Below are 22,836 nucleotides of genomic sequence, written 5' to 3'. Positions count from 1 at the left end.
AGACGAAGTTTGATGATGCGGCTAGATCCGTTGGAAAGAGGACTCCGAGACCTTTCCATCAAGTACTCATGGGCCCAAAACAGAGCTCGTATGCAAATTTGGCGGCCGTTTGAAGTCAGCAGTGTAGTAGGTGGCCGAATCGGATTCCAACACTTGGAGGACTTGATCTTGTATCATCTTGTTCATCCATGATGTGAGCAATGGTTGTATCTGTAGTAGCCATGGTCACATCATCCTTCCCTTCTTCATGGAAAACCGTCCTCGGCTTTTCCATATGGTGCTCGTCACATAGTCCATTCAAAATAACTTGTTTCATCCAATCAAAACTAGAGAAACTCGAAGTTGTGTGATTAGCAATAACATGTTTCTCTGAATCCAAACAAATGAAAACTCTATGCACCAAATATATTCCTCTATCATTATATTCACCAAAGATATGAAAAATAGCATTAGTTGGGTATGGCAAATCAGACTTAGCAAACAATTTCTCCTCCAAATTATTAAGCTCACAAAAATCATCAAACTAAACATAGGCAAAAGTATTTAAAGAAGTTATCAATTTACATTCCTCAACATCGTTAGCAATGTGAACAACATGCTTAAAATCAGCACACAATGAAACACTAGAAATAGCATGTTCATTCACTAGTTGTGGTAGGGATGTAAGTGAAGCATTATCACACAACTCTTCTTTATCACAAGGAACAGCAAGTAAATCAACTTGTGACAAAGGCAAATCAGAAGTAGTTTCCACCAAAATTTGCTCTAGATTAGCATGGATAGTGGACAAATGTGACTCATTAGAAGCACACTCACCTTGAGTAATATCAGCACCATTTAATTTACCTTTTATGCCCTCTTTAGATAATATAGGTGCATCAGTCTTCTCTTCTTCCTTCGTGAGTGATGGAGATGACATCTCGAGCATATTGCTCTTCTCCTCATGGTGAATGTTCTGAGCTCCCTGCAAAATGTCAGTAATCGGAGGCACAAGCATAACCTGTTTCTCCCTTAGGCTCTTTAAAATATTGCTCTCAACACTGCAAGCAAGTATGAAAACACAAAATTTTTCCTCATCATTGTTTTGCATTCATCCCAAGTTTCAAGCTTATTGCCAACAGTATACCACCAAAAAGAAGCAGAACTGGTACACTTATTACTAGCAGCTTTAATCATTTGAGCATTAGAGAAATCATACTTATCAAATTGTTTGTCTACTGTTAGCTCCCAATTAACATAAGCGGCGGAATCATACTTACCATCAAAAACTGGCAATTTAGATTCTACCCTTGCAAGATCATTATCGTGTACCTTATATGCATTGCGTGGAGAAGTCATCATATCTCGTCGAAAGTGAAGAACTTGATGATCTCTTATTCCCTTGCTCAATCCTGCCATGGTTAGTAGCAAACAAGAAACACTACACAAGAATATGCACGCTCCTATCAACTACTAGGTAGTGGCAGCTCATGATATCACACATACTCAAGCTTTTAACCAAGCTCTTACAAGTTCTTACCAAAGCAAGCGGAATGGTGACATACACCGACTCAACCAAGCACCCCGATAGAGGTTGGATGTATCGATGCCTTGGCCAAACACTTGCTATACGGCTGCAATCTATTCTATGGAGCTCTGGGTAAGCTTAAATACGTAGCAAAGGAATAGCAAATGCTCGAATAAGAGAATGCAAAGTTGAATAATTGTTCAAAGTCAAGCACCGTGCTGGTCCTAGGCTAGAACGTGCTAGAGACGCGATCCTAAACACAAACGATACCACAAGATAACACCAGAAACAACTCAAGCACACTCTGATATATTAAATTCAGCTCAAAGATACAACTATTTTTTTCTTCTTTTCCTTCTTTCTTTCTTTCTTTCTTTTTTTTCTCTTTTCTTTCTTTCTTCTCTGTTTTTTTGGTGCAGCTTTTCTTTTTTTTTCTTTTTTTATGCACCATTCTGCCTTTTCTCTCCTTTTTTTATTTTTTTTAACAAAATGGCTTAAGGACCTCAATGCAAAATTACAGGGACTCAAACATAAATATGAAAATTACAGGGACTCGATTGTAAAAGTCCACACCAAAATTTAAAATTATACAAAAATAGAATTCACAAATTATGTCGGTTATGTTTTTCCAAACAGATCTCAAAACCGACATAAAACAGAATTTCTCCAAATTATTTGACACGACTCAGAACTGAGAGATAACGTGATTTGGAGAGGGAGGAGGGAGTTCGACTAATAAGTCTGGGCAGAGAGTTGTGACTGGGCACGTGTGGGACTTGGACTCTATGGAAACCGGAAACACGGTTTGGAAACTGTGCGCTAAAACAAGAAATCAACCGTTCTCCAAATATCCAATCTAATCTAATCTTCTCCTTCCATCTTTCTCACCCGCACATCACAGGCGCATCATCACGGATACAACCACGCAACAGAAAACCTAGATACAACTCAACAACTCCAAAACCGACTGACAGAAACTTCTGAAGACTAGAAAAATGAAACCGTGGCAGCGAGCCGATTCGTTTCCGTAGGTCCCGAAGACAACAAGAACACGGCGGCGGCGATAACAATGGAACAAAACGTGACCAAAACTCGAAACTCTAAATGAACTAGACGCTAAGACCAGCAACACGACGTGACGATGCAACGCAAAATTCAACAAAGCAAAAACTAAAAAGAACAATGCAATGGCATAATATGGCTAGGTAAATGATAAAAAAAAATTGTATGGCTATTTTCTGGTTATGGGAAGATCAAAACTCACCGATCAACGAAAGCTCTGATACCACCTGATGAACCTTGAGCTCCACTCAAGACACTCAAGGCTGTTGTTGGCTCAATCTTTCGGTGAGTGGATGATAACTACGATTTGGGAGAAACGTTGATGACCCGACTACAACCGTACGAGATGTTGTTGTGTTGCGCCTTAGCGATCGATACACCTCTAGGTGGGTTGTTGATCTTGCCGGTGCAGATCAACCTTATTCCTGCAAGCAAATCGAAGAAACAAGCAAGAACAAGATAAAAGCAATCTGAATTGCAGATAGGAATTGAACACAAATGATAAGTTGGGGTTCCGTAACGAGTAAACCGGCGATCTAACCGATCACGGGATTACACGGCAAAGTAGCAAAGCTAAACTTTAATCTAAACAAAACCCAAGAAACTCTAAAGGGGTACGTAGCTAATTATAATGGTGGAAGGACGACCAAAGGGACCCTAGGGTCATGTTCCACCTGGTTGGGGCGCACCCCACATGGGCCCCACTTGGGCCGAGGTCCCAGACAAAGTTACATGCCCATAGGCCCATGACAGGTGACGTAGCACCTTGTTTCTTTGATTGCGGCCAACTGAGACTGAGTTTGGTGATGAGGCTGGATCCGTTGGAAACAGGACTCCTAGACCTTTCCATCAAGTATTCACGGGCCCAAAACGGAGTTCGTATGCAAATTTGGCGGCCGTTTGAAGTCAGCAGTGTAGCAGGTGGCCGAATCGGATTCCAGCACTTGGAGGACTTGATCTTGATATCATCTTGTTCATCCATGATGTGAGCAATGGTTGTATCTGTAGTAGCCATGGTTACATCACCGTTGGACTATACAAAATGCCTACAGTATTCCCTCCTATTTGGCAAGGAATGGTATGAGGAGAAGAATTAACCCGAATTACTTTGGAAGAGAACTCCTTCTCTTTCAACCATTCATTGCTCATGATTGTGGTTAACTCCCCAACGGTTACTCCAAGATATTCATCTTCGATTGGATCGGGAGGTGGAGTAGGAATATGTGGCTTCTTTTTGTTGAAATAATTCAGGGTGTTTCCATAATCTTCATGAAAATCGTCCCTGAAGTCAGGAGGACATCCCGGAGTTCGAATTTCTTTGCTCTCCAGTGTTGATGGCTTGGGAGAGGATTCTTTAATTGAATCTACAGATGTGGAAAGGTCAGACTCAGGTTCGACTAAAGATGGGTCCTCACGACTTGACACAGATGCCTTTTGGAGGGGTTCAGAATATTGCTCAACAAAGGAAGTATTTTCCAAGATTCGATCTAGGATTTCCGTGCCTTCAGATGGGGTGTTATGAAAAAACGACTCTCCAGCAGTGATGTTAAGATGGAATGCAGACTCCTTATCTAAGCCCGTATGAAAATGTTGTAACAACACATTATCGGGTATAGACAAGTTAGGCCTAGATTGTACTAATAAAGTAAATCTGGCCCAAGCTATTGATTGATTCTTTTTCAATCTGCCGAAAACTGAGGATATGTACCTGAAGAGATGTAATATGGGTTACAGGGAAGAAGGCGAGGCATAACCTATCTCACAACATAATCTAGTTACCGTTTACATTCCCAACGATGTATGTGTACCATTGCTTTGCTCCCTCTTAAAGAGAGAACCGAATCAATTTCTACCATATGATTTCTTGTGTCATGTCTTGAATCATGAGGCATGAACACAATTCCTCAAACTCTCGCAGATGATGGTAGGGATTCTTTTGATCTAAGCCAGAGAAGGATTTCACCCTAATCATGTTTATAATTTTAGGACGAATTTCATAGCCAGATGTAAGAATTGGCTTCGATGAAGGAGGTGGCTCATAAAATTCACCCCTAGGAGCTGATAATTGATAGATAGGTTTGTGCTCCATGGTAGAGAAGTGTTTACAGGAAGGCTTCTCTAAAGGTATCCGGGTAGAGGTAGAAGAAAGAAAATTAAAAAGATACGATAATGAACAAGGTTCGGAGATAAACAACAACCGTTCCTCGGCAACGGCGCCAGAAATGCTTGTTGGTATTTCTTACGGTCACAGATAAAATCTGCAAGCACATGAATATACCGTTGTAGCATTTCACCCTGAAGTATTCCAAGGTATTGAATTTCCACAGGGAACGCGTGTGCTTAACTCTTCTCCAGGTTCATCCAAGGACACAAGGCATAAATAGGCAAAGGGGTAGAGAGGATTTGCTAGTGAGGAACAAGGTCTTAAGAAAGCTTAAGTTTAATCCTATCGTAATAATTTAGGCACTGGCTTGCTCGCTTCTACCAAATCACGCTCTACTCCATACCTGGACAGGGAGAACTATAGAGATCTCGAGGGCTGTCACCACTTGTAATACCTTGTATATTAAAAGATATTTAGGTTTTTAGTTTGGGTTGCTTGTTAAAATAAAGATGTTAATAGAAATAAATAAAAGAGCAGTTTCCATGTAAGTGAGCCAACTCAGCTTGGGTCTAGGCCCATGAGCCCAGCCCACTCCCTTGCCCATATGTAAAAACCCTGGAGGAAGGAGGGTTGGAGGAAACCGAACCCCAGCTCCCCAGCCTCCAACGGCGCCCCCTTCCTCCCCTCCTCCTATGCGTGTGTTCGCATCTCTCTCCCCTCTACAACAAATTGCTCTCATAGATCTCAAATCTAATAACCTGGATCAAGAAGTGAAGTGGAAAAAAGGAACGAGGAGAAGGAGAGGAGTAGAAGGAGGGGTTAGAATGGAGTCTCCCCTATTGTCTCCTCGCAAGTTCTTATGTTTTTTTAAAAAAAGCACTCTGGAGGAGGCACGGGACATTTACTATTTGCCATCCTTCCAAATGTCATATATCCAAATGCCACTCCCTCGAAATTTCATATGCCCATATACCACTTCCTCAAAATTTCATTTTCATTTACCATCTGGTCCCCACTAAAACTCTCCCGTGTGCCACTATTTTCATTTTTCTTGTCCATATGATGTTACTTTCTTTGTTTTCACCACTATTTGATATGGAAGATGTGGCAAAAAGACCTAAATGTCATTGGGGTTTGGCCCCATTGAAAATGTTTTCCCTTCCACTCCCTGACATTTAACAAAGCAAACAGCAAGAGGGAGAGGGAGAGAGAGAAAGACGGACAACGACATGAGCCTCAGCCACTTAATTGACGCTAATGCGTCCTCTCGGCGACGCTGCACCACCACTCTGCCTGTAACGCCCCAATTTTCGATTGGGATTAAAAATCATTAAATAATGTATTCCAGAAATTATATTAAAAGTTAAAGCAATTTAATCAAGTGAATTATTGAGGAAATTAAAATTTCCTTTAAAAATCATGGTCGGAAACATTTTTGTAATATTCTCTGTGCCCTAATGTACTCTTTGGAATTTCTCGTGAATTTTCGGAGCTCAAGAAGTAATTTTAAAATCACAAAGTTCAATTAATCAATTAAATTAAACGGAAAACCAATTAAAAATCCCCTCCTTCACTTTTCACTTTGGGCCTCTTCCGGCCCAAAGTCCTGCTTTTCCTCCCTCGTGGCTCATCCCGTCCTCCTTCCTTCCCTCCTTCCTTTCGGGCCGACCTCTCTACCTTGGCCCCTGTCTCCCAAGTCTATTTTTTCTCCCTCCTCCCTCCTCTCCTCGAGCCATCAACAGGTGGGCCCACCTGTCGGGGTCATCCCCTACCTCTGGCCGGTCCCAACCGCCGCCATGCCGCCCCATTCCGCTGCCAAATCCGCCACTACTCGCCCCCATTCCCGAGTCCAAACGGCGTGGACGCGGTCTGCCCCACGTCCTCCACCTCCTTCCCTATTTTCCCCAATTTTCGGCGACGGAATCGAGCCCACCTCCTCCACGTCAGCACCCCCACTTTGCCGGCCGTTGCCGGTTGATTCCGCCCCGATCGGCCACGATCTCCGCATCCGAAGCTATAAAATCCCTCCCCGTGCTCCCCTCGTCTGTTTCCCCTCCTCCCCGAGCTCCTCGCGCCCCCTCCCGCTCTCTTCACGGCGAGTCCATGCGCCGCCGCTTGCCGGAGCTCTCCAGCCAGCTTCTTCGCCGGCTTCTTGCACCCCGACCTTCGCTCTGTTTTCCCCCACCACCACTGAAACGCTGCTTCCACCGCCAAACCGAGCCGCCACTGCCATCCGCCGCCCCCGCCCGGCAACCACCTGCGCCCTAGCCACCGCCACGCCACGCCGCTAGCACCACCGGCTGCCCCGCCGCAAGGGCAAGCCCGGCTGTTGCCTCTTTTCCCCCAACCCGCCGCCGAAACCACCTCCCCAAAGCAAACCCGAGCCACTGCCGCCTCCACTGCCTCCAGCCGCCGTTTGCCATCACCACGGCCACCGCTGCGACGCGCCGCCCGCATCGCTGGCCTCGCCGCATCACGCGCTTCCCTGGCCGCCACCCAGTCGCCTCCGTCCACTGACGGGAGCGTCATTTACACCGTCGTCCCACGGGCGCCGCCGCCATATCCACTGTGGGACCTCCCTGTGCTGCTGCTCGCTGCCATCTGGCGCTCGGTGAGCTCCGCTGCCCCCCTCTTTCCCTCCTCGCCTCCCTCCGCTGCCTCCCGCGCCTGCCGCCACGCCGGTGGTCGCCGCCTCCCGGTCGGTCGGTCGGCTGACGCCTCTCCCGCTCACCCATGGCCGCTCGATTCACCTCGATGAATCTGGGCCGTCCACGTGGCCAGTGCTGCCCCGCGTCGGTACTGTCGTGGCGCCACGTGGGCACCACCTTCTCCCGGCTAGGCTGCCCTGGCCACCACGTGGCTGCCACGTGGTGCGCCCGTGCCTATTCCACCCGTGGACCCGGTCCACCGTGCGCCCGCCGCCTTGAATCACTGACGGGTGGGGGCCGCTTGTCGGCGCCACCCCTTCCCCTCGGCTCTCACCATAACTAATATTAATTGCGCAATAAATTCGGTTTAAATTCTAGAAATTCATTTAAATGGCTCAAAACTTTTAAAATTCATAACTAATTCATATGAACTCCAAATTGGGCCATTCAACTTGCAAAATTCATCTAAAATTAAGCTCTACACATTTTTTAACTTTTTATGTACTTTTTACTAGGTTTTTGTTAGAGTTTTTCCTCATTTTGTGTTCCAGCGCGTTGATTCCGCCGTTTCGGAAGATCGCAATCGCGAGGAAAGAGTTCAGAAGATTATTTTGAAGAAGCAAGGCAAGTCATGCATTCCCCTTGAGCATTTTGAGCCTAATTTACAAATGTTTTATTATTTGCAAATAAAATTGCATGTCTTGCTAATTACATGGGAATAGGGTTTTACCTATCTGTTCGCTTGTGCCATATTACTGATATCCATTCCTTGACAAACTTGGGTGATAATTTGACAAGCTTGTGTTACTTATGTTGACCTAGCTAGAACTATACGCTTAGCCATGCTTAATTACCACTAGCTCACATAATGGGATAATTACATTATTAGACATTTAGTATCATGACGAGTTGCGTGCTCTAGACACCCGACCATGTTTCATTGGTCGTAATTATCCAACTAAAGTGCAACTGAATGGTGGGCTGTGGGCATAGTTATTAAGACCGGACCTGTGATTGAACCGTTAGGGCACTCGGTTCACTGGTTTATTGGTTCAACCGGTCAAACCGCCGGTTTAATACGGTTCAAATATATATGTGTTACAACACTAGTCACAACATGTGGCATAGCCTGGTGGTTGAAACTCTCCTTGGGAACGAGGAGGGTGTAGGTTTGATCCCTTAATCTAGCAGCTTTTTCATATTTTCCCAACGGAAAATATGAACCAACTCCGGTTGAAAACCATTTCATATTTTCCTTTTTCGTATTTTCCCAACAATGCAGCTTCTGCTCCTCCACGTAACCGGCTGAACCAACTCTAATTTTTGTCCGGTTCTACAGAAAACCTTTTCATATTTTCCCAACGCTGCAGCTTCTTCTCCTCAACGTGACCGGTCGAACCAACTTCGGTTTTTGTCCGATTCTGCAGAAAACCATTTCATATTTTCCTTTTTCATATTTTCCCAACGCTGCAGCTTCTGCTCCTCCATGTGACCAGTCGAACCAACTCTGGTTTTTGTCCGGTTCTGTAGAAAACCATTTCATATTTTCCCAACAATGCAGCTTCTGCTCCTCCACGTGACCGGCTGAACCAACTCTAATTTTTGTCCGGTTCTACATAAAACCTTTTCATATTTTCCCAACACTGCAGCTTCTTCTCCTCAACGTGACCGGTCGAACCAACTTCGGTTTTTGTCCGGTTCTGCAGAAAACCATTTCATATTTTCCTTTTTCATATTTTCCCAACGTTGCAGCTTCTGCTCCTCCACGTGACCAGTCGAACCAACTCTGGTTTTTGTCCGGTTCTGCAGAAAACCATTTCATATTTTCCCAACAATGCAGCTTCTGTTTCTCCACGTGACCGGCTGAACCAACTCCAATTTTTGTCCAGTTCTATAGAAAACCTTTTCATATTTTCCCAACGCTGCAGCTTCTTCTCCTCAACGTGACCGATTGAACCAACTTCGGTTTTTGTGCGGTTCTGCAGAAAACCATTTCATATTTTCCTTTTTCATATTTTCCCAACGCTGCAGCTTCTGCTCCTCCACGTGACCAGTCGAACCAACTCTGGTTTTTGTCCGGTTCTGCAGAAAACCATTTCATATTTTCCCAACAATGCAGCTTCTGTTTCTCCACGTGACCGGCTGAACCAACTCCAATTTTTGTCCGGTTCTATAGAAAACCTTTTCATATTTTCCCAACACTGCAGCTTCTGCTCCTCAACGTGACCGGTCGAACCAACTTCGGTTTTTGTCCGATCCTGCAGAAAATCGGCTGGTTCAATTGGTTTTCACCGGTCCGTTTGCTCGCCGATCTTTTAGCTGGACCGGACTGGCCGACACCCTGGTTCTGGTTTTTTTGGTCAGACCGCCAGTCCGGTCTGGTTCTAATAACTATGGCTGCGGGTGCATGGTTTTACTTGTCGCGCCATGGCAATTAAGGACCATTTCGCAGGATGACCTGTAAGAACTTATCGTAGTTACCACAAGCCAGCGTAGGCAACGGCTGGACTTGTAGTGTAGCTTTCCTCTAGCTAACGCATCCAGGCAAGAGTGGCGTGATAGAGTAGGACCTGTGACGGCCTTTGCTGCTTCCGAATTCACCTAGGCACAAGAGGGGGCTGCCCGCTGCCTGTTGAGGAGTGGGGGCGAAACCTGAGGTGTGGTGCGCTTGGTTAGAGGAGGTTATGCGAATGGCCCTGTCACGGCCTCTTTCTGGTATGCCGTGGTGGCATGACGGCGCACAGAAACGTGTCGTGGGGCTGTGTCTTGTGGGTACAGTTGTACACCTCTGATCAGAGTAAAACTATTCAAATAGTCATGCCTGCGGTTATGGGCGGTCGACTAGATTCACCGTGATTAGTCTCACCCTTAATAAATTGGCTTAATGAACTGGTTAGTTCAGGTGGGATGGTTAGGCCTGTTCAACGTGGTGTAGCGTTGATCAGTGGAGATTTAATATTACCTTAATTAATCAACTGTTTTACCGTTTTCAACTATAAATGTTTTGCAACCGCCTTTATGCAAATAGCCACGAACCATCCTTGGATCCCTTTGCACGTCTGCATCATTGGTGTGGCTTGCTGAGTACGGTGGTTGTACTCAGCCTTGCTATTTTCCCCTTTGTGTAGTGCTTCTGAGCTGAAGACGAAATTAGAGGACCAAGGCTCTGACCCCAGTTGAGTTTTGCCTGTGAAGTGGAGCTGAAGCCCCGCTAGGATCGCCTTTTTTCCGCCGCTGCTGCTTTTTTTCGGTGTGAGGAATAAGTGCCTCTTCTGTAAGTATTTACGCTTTATTTACATTTGGATATGTGTATTAATTTGTCATTTTGTGTACACGTCCTGGATAGGGATTTAATACACAAAATAGTCCGAAAATTTGGGCTAAATTTTTGGGCGTGACGCCGCCTCCCCTACATCATACAAACATATAGTCCCTCCATCCCAAAAAACTCAACCTAGATGGAGATGTGACCCATTCTAATACAATGAATCTGGACATGTGTACTAGGATGGGTCAAATCTCCACCTAAATTGAGTTTTTCGAGACAGAGGCAATATATGCATGCCGCTAGTTTTGTCTACATCATCGTCATGGAACACGACTCCATAGTCAAGCGACAAAGCCGGAGATCAACAACAACAACATGCCTTGGTCGTGGTGGCAGCAAAAAGCAGGGCAGCGGCAGGCTCAAGTTTCGAGGGTGAGGCGACGAGCTTTGGACAATGCCAACACTAATAGCTCTCTACTTTTCTCCCTCCCTTCCTTTATCTTGCTTTATCTTGGTGGCCTTTTCTCCCTTTTTTTCATATGCTTTGCTCTTCTCAACTCGATCGGATCGAGTGAGGAGGGAAGAGACTTATAAGTGAGCCGAAAGGCATTTTGGTCTTTTCATCTTATCCTTCATATTGGACTGGATGAAATTGAAAATCTACGCCAGTGAGAAAAGGAAAAATAATGACACGCGCGAGTTGTAGTGAGACCGGATGACAAATAGAAATAAAAATAAAGTAGAATGGATTTTGGGAAAAAAAATTCTTTTCGTGTGAGTGGCAAATAGTTGAATATTTCGGGGGCCACTGCCCACCATGTATTCCTTGGCAGTGCTCCGCGAGTGATCAGCCGGTGTCCTCGCTTCTCTCCTCGCCACTTCCCCTATTCGGTCAGGCACATCTCCCCACCCCCCAACAATCATCGAGGAAGAAGAGGGAGGGACGACGATGTCGATGCCGGAGGCGGGGCGCTCGGAGAGGGACGGGCGGGAGCAGGACGACGACTACGAGCAGCAGCAGGCCAGGGTGCTCATGGCACTGATGCAGGGCTTCTGCGCCGCACGCTACCGGAAGGCCGACAACATCCCGTGCCCCATCGTCCAGGTTCCTTCCTCTTTCCCCGCCCATGTTCTTCTTCCTCCTTGATGTGATCAATCCGTTTGTTCTCGTGCTGCCGATTCGGTGATGGATGCGTCCGCGGGATGTCGGAGGTCAGGTTTCGGCTGATCGATCTGACACCGGATAATCCAAGGAGGTTGAGTTCTTTCGGGCGCTATTTGAGTGGATTTCTTGTTAACTGGTGCAAATCTGGGGAATTGGATGGAAAGAAAAAAAACAGAGTGCCTTTCTTTTTTTTTTATTCTCGCGATGAAGGACAGGATGATTGATTCACCGTTTATCCTAACTTTAGCACCGTTGATTGTCCGTGTCGCGAATGGAGAAACTACACTGATTAATTGGAAATTGGGAAACTCGATTGTGCTAATACGAGCTCTCCAATTCAATTGAATGCAAGGAAAAGCCAATCAAGTAGCAACATATTGCTTCTTTTACCGTATTTTTGCTTGAAGAATGCATTACTATGGTAAAGCTTTTTCCATCTATTTGATAGAATATCTTTGACATATTCGTAGGGGCTATACTTGGGATCTGTTGGGGCAGCAATGAACAAGGATGCTTTAAAGAGCTTGAACATAACCCATATCTTGATTGTTGCCAGATCATTAAATCCAGCCTTTGCAGCTGAATTTAACTACAAGAAGATTGAAGGTAACCACATGCCAGCTTGGTTTATCAGATTAAGTTGCTTGCACCATATAAATTTAGAATGTGTTGCTTGCACCATAACCACATTACAGTTTCTCTTCATAATGAAATGAAGTGCAGTCCTGCGTTTTCAAGAAAAAAAAAAAGTATGTTTGGTTCAAACAGGTCTATGTACTTGAGAGATGCATATTTATATTCCTACAGCTGCATATGTGGGTCAGCTTAAATTCAATTGATCATGGAATGGCAGCCTAGCAGGCGCTCATGTGGCTTTGATGTGCCATTTTTCTCCAGTCTCACCCGCAGCAAAGCTCATCTGTGAGAAAGCCCTCCCATGCTAGTTTCTATCCCCACACTTCCCTTTTCTCCTCCTCCAGCTACACCAGCAGCAAAGCTCACCTGTGAGAAAGCCCTCCCATATGCTTTTTTCTGTCCCCACACTTTTGAAGCACTATTTACTCCTTGTTTTCCATCTCTTCTGCCACACTCATTTTACTTCCTTTTTCTCCTACAATATAAAGCCAGCTATGTTTTGAGGAAGTTGTTTGGGGATGCAACAACTAAATTAGGGTTGTGGCAGGATGCAGAGAGAGTAGAGAGGGTGAGGAGGGATGGAGGGAGGAAGTCATGTAAGTGAAGCAATGAGCCATTCAATCATCCAATCATCTATTGCCAGTAAGAACCTAGTTAGAACCGAAGTATGCATATTTAGGAGTAATAATGCGCATCGCTTAAGTTCACATACCTATTTGAACTCTGTGTGCAAGTTTAAGAAATGTGCTGCATTTACTTCTAAATTATGTACTTTTCATCTGTTGTGTTGTAAGTTTACCAGACATGTTAGATTATCACTCAATCTGGAAAACTGTAATGTCAAGAGAAATGAAATAAGCATGGAGCACTTAAACTTCTTGACTGTGTCATGGTGTTTCAAATACCTATTGATGTGATTATACCCTCTTTTTTCTGTTGCCCTTGTCCAAATTCCCAAGCACTCCTAAATCATTATTTGTTTACCAATATACAGTACTTGACAGCCCAGACATTGACTTGGCAAAGCATTTTGATGAATGCTTTAGTTTCATTGATGAATCTATCAGCTCTGGTGGCAATGTTCTGGTTCATTGCTTTGCTGGACGGTCAAGAAGGTAATCATTCTTTTTCCCAACAGTCGTTTGGTTTCAACCATTTAAAGTGTTTGCTTCTATTTAATAACAATATTATATTGATTAAATTTCATAGAACTGCAACTATTTTTCAAAAATTAATAGCATCACGACAATAATTCATTACTTCTTCCGCAAGACATTTCAGAAAGAGTAAATTTGGTTGGTATCATAATAATAGTAGCAGGTTGCAAGTTATCATCACAAATGTGAAGATTTGCACAATACCATCATGAAGTCCAAAAAAAAAAAAATTGGACTATGGCTTAGCTTTTCCATGGATGACCACTGTTAACATCCAGTTAGTAGAGAGGAAATCAATGACACTATTGCCCCTTCAACCTTCTCCTGTTCTTGCAATTTTCTATCTTGTCGCAGATGAGATCAACAATGAATTGTGGATGCAGCCATGCTCCACCTCAATGCTTTAGTGTGGATATATAATTGATCCATAGTTTGCTCTCTTCTAAATGAAAAGTGAGGGTGAATTGGTCATTTCACACCCTTTAACAGTCAAGAGATATATTCCCCAAATTTCTTTGATTGTTGGTGGTATTTTCCAAACCCTATAGTTTGTGATGGTTCACTTGCCCAAGATTGCGATGGTATACCTCCTTTTCTGTAAACTGCAAGGATAGCACATGGTCTCTACATAAAAGGAGCTAATGGTGGTGGTGACTCTGCCACCCTTACACCTGTTGAGTTTGTGGATCTTCTGCAGACAAGTGGATGCTTGTGCATGTAGCTTTTAATAATGTTATTTGCACATTGATGTTTGTTTCAAATTACAGATGATTTTCTTCTTGGTATTATATAACAAATTCGAAGTTTAAAATTTATAACATTTTTATTTGAAATAAATTATAATTGATGGGTATCTAGCTAGTTCTATTAGAAAACTGCAACTCAACTGGAAATGAGATCGTTTGGCAAGTTGGTCTCAAACAGGGCCAACTCAGGTTGGACTTTAATGTGGTATAGCATGTGGTTATGATGGATGGGCTTGATATGTCCGGCAACCCTTCTATTCATGAAGTTGCAAGTTATTTATTAAATTCTGCACTAGTATTGCAGTTTTTTAATGCCCTGCAAAAGTTTCTGATATAACGACATATATCATTGCAAACTGTGATGATTGACAAAATAATTGCAATTTAATGCTATTTACCCAATTATTTGTATAAGTAATTATATATTTTTTGTATGAACACATTGAAGTTTGTGGCAGTGAAATATCTTCTCGTTTTTTTTATCAAGTGGAGTTGCACAAAAGTTGCTTAAAAAAATCAAATTAATCCATTTTGTTAAAAAACTAGCTAATACTTAATTAATCACGCGCTAATGGACTGCTCCGTTTTCCGTGCGTACTATTCCGGTTGGGAACAAGGAATAGCGAAATAACAGCCTTAATCACTTATATTTTTTTGTGTGTACTCATTCAGTTAAGTGGCAAGGCAATACCTAGTTGGTTTGTTTGATCAAGTGGAACCTTAGTTTCCCAAATTCTAAAACAAGTTAAATAAGATAGAGCTAGATAGTGTGGTATTCCATACAGTGCTAAGAAACTTTATCTTCTTCATCATGGGTTGGTTCAGAAGATGATATTTAGTATCTTGGATGCAACAATGTCACCCGCAGCATTGCAGTAATAATAAGCATGCACTGTTTATCTAACATGACTAAGGGTTTAGCAGTGTACAAGTGATGGATGCCGTCCAATAATAGTATGCCATTCAACAGAAAGTGCAACTTGTAATGTTTTATGGCAAATCAGTACCAATCAACCTAAGTACTTTGTGATGTGGACTATAGTAAAAATTATATCTGAAGACCTTTATGCACTACCAAGGACAATATGACATACATGCATACAAGAGCTATGATCCATTTTATTGTCCTTTCTGGATTTTATGAACTGCTTGTGTCTACTCGTTTTATTTTCCCTTCAAAGTTGATCAGTTCTCTCATTTGCCCTCATGAAATCTGCTCCCTCTTATACCCTTCATTCTCAAATTTTATCTTTTATTTTCCCTTCCTCCGTCAACATACCATTAGTAGATGAGTGAAAAACATGATTTTGACCTTGTGTATCATTTTCTATGTACCAAAAAAGCTTGTTGATTTTGGTAAAAAAAAATCTTGCTGGTTAATTATAAATAAATTAATACATTAGATTTTCACGGTAAAGGTTAAGATGCATCCAAGACAAATGAACCAAGTAAAAATTATTTTAGGGCTAGACTTTTATACTTCAATCTAGCTGTTCAGAAGCCAAGGTTGAAAATAAAAAAAAATTGAAAATCAATCTACAATTAAGTTCTAAAATTCAAATTCTGGCTGTGGTTGACAATTAATGAGCAGCCAATGGCAGTTAATTTCATGCAATATACTAATTGTAAAGGATTTTGCATAAAACTTCATTGCTCAAAGTATAAAATACACTATTGGTCCTTAAACATGGAGCGAGGTGTCATGTAGTTCCATGAACCTCAAAAATGCAAATCTAGATCCCTAATCTTGGTTTAATGTATAACTAAAGGTCTAGAGTGCAAATGACACAGCTCGGGCACTAATGTAGTCATCCACGGGGTCAAGAGTTATGTATTTATGTCCCTCTGCAATAGTATGCCCCCAAATAGACTCCCACTGCAGCCGTGGGAGAAGAGGCAAAGAGACGACGATTAGGGTGGGGACGATCGTCAGTGATCAAAGGTCACCAGGGCTGAAATAGACGACGTGATAGGGAAAGGGCGATTCAATGAGTCCGTTGCAGCATTATTGTTGCCGTGATCCACTGCCTTAATGGTAACAATCACGCAGCCAGGATCACTTTATCCTATATCGGCCACGGGGACCTATCGCCAACAATCCCAGCCCGCATAATTTCTGTTTCTTTGCCTTCCTTCTCACGGGCATGGTGTAGTGAAGGGGTCTAAATGCAAAATTCTCGCCACCATGGATGGCCACGTCAGCGCCTGAGCTCCGTCATCTATAGTTTGGATCTCAAGTGATACATTAAACCAAGATTAGGGAAGCAGATGTTCATTATACATGTTTAAGGACGTAGATGATACCATGGTCCAACTTGTAAGCACTGATCATGTATTTTATTCTTACTAAAATAACATTTAGGTTCATTAGAGATATATGAACCATCAGTTTAGTATAAAAATTGCTCCTGGCAACAAAAATAAAGTATAAAAATAGCTGCTGTGCATAAAAAGATAAGGGCAAAACTATCTTTTCACCCACCTAACAGTAGGTTGACGGAGAACTAACGGAAAGGGCAAATAAAGGATAAAAGTTAAGAATGCGGAGCACTAGAAGGAGCCAATTTTACGAGGGCAAACGATGGAAGCGATCAACTTTTAAGGACAAATAAAGAATTTTCTCGTAAGGAAAATACTCTAATAGATGTTAGCTTTGGCTGTTTTATGATGGTTTTCATAATGTGTATAAATTCTCAATTTCATTCCACTAGGTGAGATCACCCTTGATTAATTACGTGTTTCTTAATATATAGATATTTTGTAAAGAATATTTGAATTCATTAAGAGCAGATGTGTGGTGCTTTTTTTCTTTTGTCCTACTAACTAACTTCTCTGAATGTCTAGTGTCACGATTATTGTTGCATATCTGATGAAGAAGCATCAAATGAGCCTTGAGAACGCGTTGTCGCTAGTTAGAAGCAAACGACCTCAAGTGGCTCCTAATGAGGGATTCATGTCTCAGCTGGAGAACTTTGAGAAATCCATGCAAGGTAAAATTCAAATAGCTTTCTTTACTAAGTAAATTCATGTGTTTCCTTGATGTCAAGGTAACATGATATGAATTGATCACTTTGCATTATGAACACCAATAACTTGGAGTTGTTCTTCTCCTTAGCATTCTTGCCTCTGTTCTTGCAACTGAGAACTGTATGCCCTTGTTTCGATCAGTGGTTTAATGTACTATGGTCCCTAGCTTAGATAGTCATGTATGAATTTGCGACTAAGGAATCATGTATACGATAAAACTTGGTGGAAATAAACTTGAAGTTTAAACCAGAATGTGACCACTAGTGTTCACAAGTGATGAACATGAAGATTAAGTACGGGCACGCAAAACGAGAAAACCATTAGCACATAACTAATTGAGTTTTAATTATTTTAAACTTAGAAAATTAATTAATCTAATATTGTAGATAAGAGCAACTTCTATATAGAAAGTTTTTGCATGTAATACACCGTTTAGTAGTTTGAAAAGCGTGCTAACGGAAACTGAGGTAAAATTTGTATCTTCATTTGCTGACAAGGCCGTAGATTGAAAAGCATGCACCAGTGGTATGTCAAATTCTTGTGCAAATTTGGTCGCAGCTCATACATCATATTGTTCAACATTTCTCTTTAAGTTGCATACAAATTCAGGGCTAGAGAAATCAACATGCTATCCAATGAAGAGACAGTAAAGCTGCACATCATATTCCTAGGTCGTTCAATTATTTTTCTGGGCATGATTACTTACATCCATGTTCAAATGATAGTTTATTTGAGATTTATACATGAACAGAAGTTTATTTGAGATTTATACATGAACTGAAGCCGGTGTTATTGTGCAGTGGAGCAGGAGAGGAAACTTATGCAACCTGTGCAGAACTAACTATAGGCGTAAATGCATGTGTTGAGAATACACTGCTAATAGCTTGCGGAGCAGTCTAGAGATCAAGGCCGTAGTGCAAAATGTTATGAATTCTAGCTGCGGTATTATTAGCAGTCGTCTAATTGATGCTGTAAGCTTCAAGTGAAATTGGTGGTCAATGCAATGAAATACTCTGGGAGGGTAACCAATGGTTTTTGCCTTCTTTAAAAGTTCTGTTTTTGGTGCTTCATGTCACTTGGACAATATGCTGACATGGAAGGTATGTACGATTCATTGAATATAACATGATTCCTGGTTATTCGAGTATTTCATGTAACTAGAAAAAGAAAAAGTGTTTGTGCGTTGTAATGAGAAGAAAAGACGAGAAAATTAAGGAGAAGTTGAAAAGATTTACATTATGTAATTAATTCAAATACTTCACCATCTTCTTCATATAAAGAAAATATGTGTATATTTCTATTTCATCCCCACTACATATGAAACCACAATTACACACTGTTGCCACCAAGATTTGCCCTAGGAATGCAACACTTGATCTGTCCTGAAAAAGCAACACTGAAGTCACCTGGTACGATTGTGTGTGCGTGTAACGGAATGTAGGAGATGGCTTCCTTGCTGTGGCACAGATGCACAACAAGCCTATCGCACAGCAAGCCAGGAGCAGCACGTCTCCTGCTGCTGCTACCAGCCGACGTGCACGCAGCAGCCGCTACTCTGCCGTGGCGGCGTCGCCACCAGCAGGCCGGAGGGACTGCGACGACGGTAGACACCGGCGGCCGTATTGGGGATCGAACAAAACAACACAAAGGAAAGCAAAACGAGTAAAAGAAAATATGACAGAAATTTTGTATTGATTGATTGTGTATGTCTGTTTCCAATCGGCCTAGACCCATATATAGGGTGCCTCGTCTTTGGCTTGGTCCCACACTAGTTAGATTAGAGATCACATGGTATTAACCAAAACAATGAAAATTAACATAGAAATGAAAACGTTGCATATGCACAGCGCCTCCGACTTCCTTGCCTCTGTACGTCACCTCTATGCTGCCAACTTGATCATGTGATCTTCCATCCAGCATCACAGCATATTAATTTTGTTCTCAAGCTTTATCTTCCATAGAAAATGTACTGCTGCTACGCCAGGAGCCAGGAGGCAAAGTAAAACTGGAATTAAACCAGCACTTGCCCATATATTCTCTGATAATAACCTGATTAACCATTGAACAACCGAATTCAATTAAGTAGAAGAATAAAATCATCGGCTGTCAATTTTTGATATCAACACATGCCCCCCTATTTTTGGGTAAAATTTATTGTCCGAAAAATAAAACTAAGCTGCCCCAACATAATTATTGCAGTAGCTATAATTAACATACTCCTCAGGACGATGGTAAATAATTAAACACCGGCCATACTATAATTAGCCATAATTGACATATTCCTCGGGACGATGATAAACAAACTGACACACTTCTCAGCACGATGAAAACCATGCATCGGCCGTATTATCATTTTTTAAGCATCTTGCTAAACACTTGGATAGTACCTTTTTAAATATCTCCCAGCTCTAGGCAACTTATATCCTCGTAGACTTTGCACAAAATAAGAATTCCCGGGGACTATTTCTACAATTCTGGCCCTTCCCAATTTGGAGACCATTTCCCAAATTTATTATCTTTTAAACCAACAGGCAGAATTGTTTTCCACACTAAATCTCCAATTTGAAACGATTTTTCCTTCACCTTTTTATTGTAAGCTTTAGCTACTCTCAATTTATCTTTCTCAATCTCTCTCGAAGCTTTCAATCTTTCATCACTAACCTCATCTATTCCGTCCATCATTAAGTTGTGATAATCTACTGCCGACAAATTATTTTGTCTGCCAATCTAAGGGCGTCCAGATTCACCTCAACAGGCAAAATGGCCTCTTGCCCATATACTAATTCAAATGGTGTTACCTTTGTTGCACCATGCTTAGATATACGATGAGCCCACAGTGCCTCAGACAAAACCTCGTGCCATCTTTTAGGATGTTCCTCTATTTTCTTTTTTATCAGCCTAATTAAAGTTTTATTGCTTGACTCGGCCTGTCCATTGGCCTGAGCATAGTATGGTGATGAACAAAGCAACTTAATTTTAAAAGATTCCGTAAATTCACGAACTTGATGTGACATAAATGATGATCCTTGATCAGTTGTCAAGGTTTGTGGTATGCCGAATCTATGAATAATATGCTCTAAAATAAAATCAATCACTTCTTTATGGGTCATATTTTTTAGAGGAACAGCCTCTGTCCACTTTGTAAAATAATCTGTAGCTACTAAAACAAATCGATGACCTTTGGAAGAAGAAGGATTTATCCGGCTGATGAAATCTAAAGCCCATCCACGAAACGGCCATGGTTTAATAATAGGATGTAACATAGCAGCAGACGCTAATTGGATATCACCAAATTTTTGACATGACTCACACCCTTTATAATATCTAAAGCAATCTTCTAACATAGTCGGCCAATAAAAACCAGCTCTCCTTAATAACCATTTCATTTTATGAGCCGACTGATGCGTACCACATATACCTTCATGTACTTCACCCATAGCAACCTTACTTTGGTCTAAACTTAGACATTTTAAAAGCAACCCATCTATAGATCGGCGATAGAAATCTCCATTAAGTAATATATATTTTAGTGCTTGACGCCGAAGTTTTCTTTCTACAGTCTGACTAGGGTTCTCTAGGTAACTGGTTAAAGGTTTTCTCCAATCATCAGGCTCGACCACATAAATCTTAACATGCTCTAGCATCGGTCTTTCAATCATAAACAATTTACCTCTACTCACTCGATAACCGGATGCTTGTTGCGCTAGATTATTAGCTAGAACATTCTCTTCCCTAGAAATGTGTTTAATAACAAAATCATCTAAATTTGCTATGATCTCCAAACATTTCTCCAAATACATATTCAGTGATCCGTCAAAGCATTGATAATTCCTAGAAACTTGTTGCACAACTAATAACGAATCACCATACGCCTCTATATTCCTTACATCCATGGATTCTAAAATTTGCAATCCTCGCAAAAGAGCTTCGTACTCGGCTTGATTATTGGTGCAAAAATATTCTAAATGGACCGATGTCTCAAAAATATTGCCTCTCGGTGAAATTAAAACAACACCAACACCCTGTTCCTCTCTACAAGCTGAGCCATCAAAGTAAAGTTTCCATGGGCATACAGACGAGTAACTAACCCTCTTCATATCATCATTAATCCTATGATCAACAATAAAATCAACAACAATCTGGCCTTTCATGGATTTTAAAGATTCGTAAGCCAAATCATACTCTACTAAAGCATAAGCCCATTTTCCGATTCTACCACTTAGAATCGGCTTTTGCAACATATATTTTATGACATCGGTCTGACAAGCCACAACACAAGTACTAGATAGTAAATAATGCCTTAGCTTGGTGCAAGCATAATATAAGGACAAGCATAATTTTTCAATGAACACATACCTCGTTTCAGCTCCCAGAAGTCGACGACTCAAATAAGTAACAATATATTCTTTTCCCTCAACTTCTTGTGTCAAAACAGCACCAATAACACCCTCTTCTGCAGCAATATATAGCCGAAATGGTATCCCGGCCTTAGGGGCTCTTAGCACCGGAGAAGTAGACAAATACTTCTTAATTTCATCAAATGCTTGCTGCTGTTCTGCCCCCCAAACAAATTCGGTCTCTTTTTTTAACCGAAGTATGGGTGTAAATGCATTAACTTTGCCGGACAAATTAGATATAAACCTCCTCAAATAATCTACCTTCCCTAAAAATTTTTGCATGTCTAAGTTACACTGCGGCGCTGCTACTTTTCTAATAGCCTCTATCTTGGCAGGGTCTATCTCTATGCCCCTCTCATGTACTATAAATCCTAGAAATTTGCTAGACGACACACCAAAGGCGCATTTAAGTGGATTCATTTTTAAACCATACTGACGCATCCTCTCAAACGCTAAATGTAAATCGGCTAAATGGTGATCCATACATTCCGATTTAACAACTATGTCATCAATGTATATCTCTAATATAACACCAAGTAAATCATGAAAGATTAAATTCATAGCTCTCTGGTAAGTGGCACCGGCATTTTTTAAACCAAATGTCATAACGACCCACTCAAATAAACCGACAAAACCAGGACAACGAAAGGCCGTTTTAGACATATCTTCTTCGGCCATAAATATTTGATTATAACCAGCATTACCATCTAAAAAGCTAATCACTCTATGTCCCAATGCATCATTAATTAGCAAGTCAGCTATGGGCATAGGATACTCATCTTTAGGGGTGGCTTTATTTAAATCTCTAAAATCAATGCACACTCTCAATTTCCTAGTATTTTTCTTTTCAACAGGGACAATATTGGAAATCCATTGTGCATACCTACACGGCCTAATAAAACCCGCCTTTAATAATCGGTCTATTTCTTCTTTGATCCGGTCGTACATATTAGAATTAAATCTTCTAGGTGGTTGCTTATAAAGCCTAAACCCAAATTTAATGGGTAGCCAATGCTCTACTAGCTCTCGGCTAAGTCCAGGCATTTCATGATATTCCCATGCAAAACAATCGATATACTCTCTAAGTAAACCAATTACTTTAACTTTATAATCGGCTGT

At 41.7% G+C, this 22,836-nt stretch overlaps 1 protein-coding gene across 1 annotated transcript; it reads left to right on the top strand.

Moving 5' to 3' along the window:
• Positions 1-11,421: 11,421 nt before the first annotated feature.
• LOC127753387 (dual specificity protein phosphatase 1B-like) lies at positions 11,422-18,625 on the top strand. The gene is made up of 5 exons (XM_052278875.1): positions 11,422-11,694; positions 12,225-12,360; positions 13,385-13,505; positions 17,138-17,283; positions 18,121-18,625. Exons 1-5 carry the CDS (start codon positions 11,539-11,541, stop codon positions 18,159-18,161), a joined length of 600 nt encoding a protein of 199 aa, XP_052134835.1. The 5' UTR covers positions 11,422-11,538; the 3' UTR covers positions 18,162-18,625.
• Positions 18,626-22,836: the final 4,211 nt, after the last annotated feature.

Source organism: Oryza glaberrima, chromosome 1 (assembly GCF_000147395.1).
Source record: "Oryza glaberrima chromosome 1, OglaRS2, whole genome shotgun sequence".
Lineage (NCBI taxonomy): Eukaryota > Viridiplantae > Streptophyta > Magnoliopsida > Poales > Poaceae > Oryza > Oryza glaberrima.
Note: the sequence above shows the minus strand (reverse complement) of the source record. Positions and strands in the feature narration are given on the sequence as shown.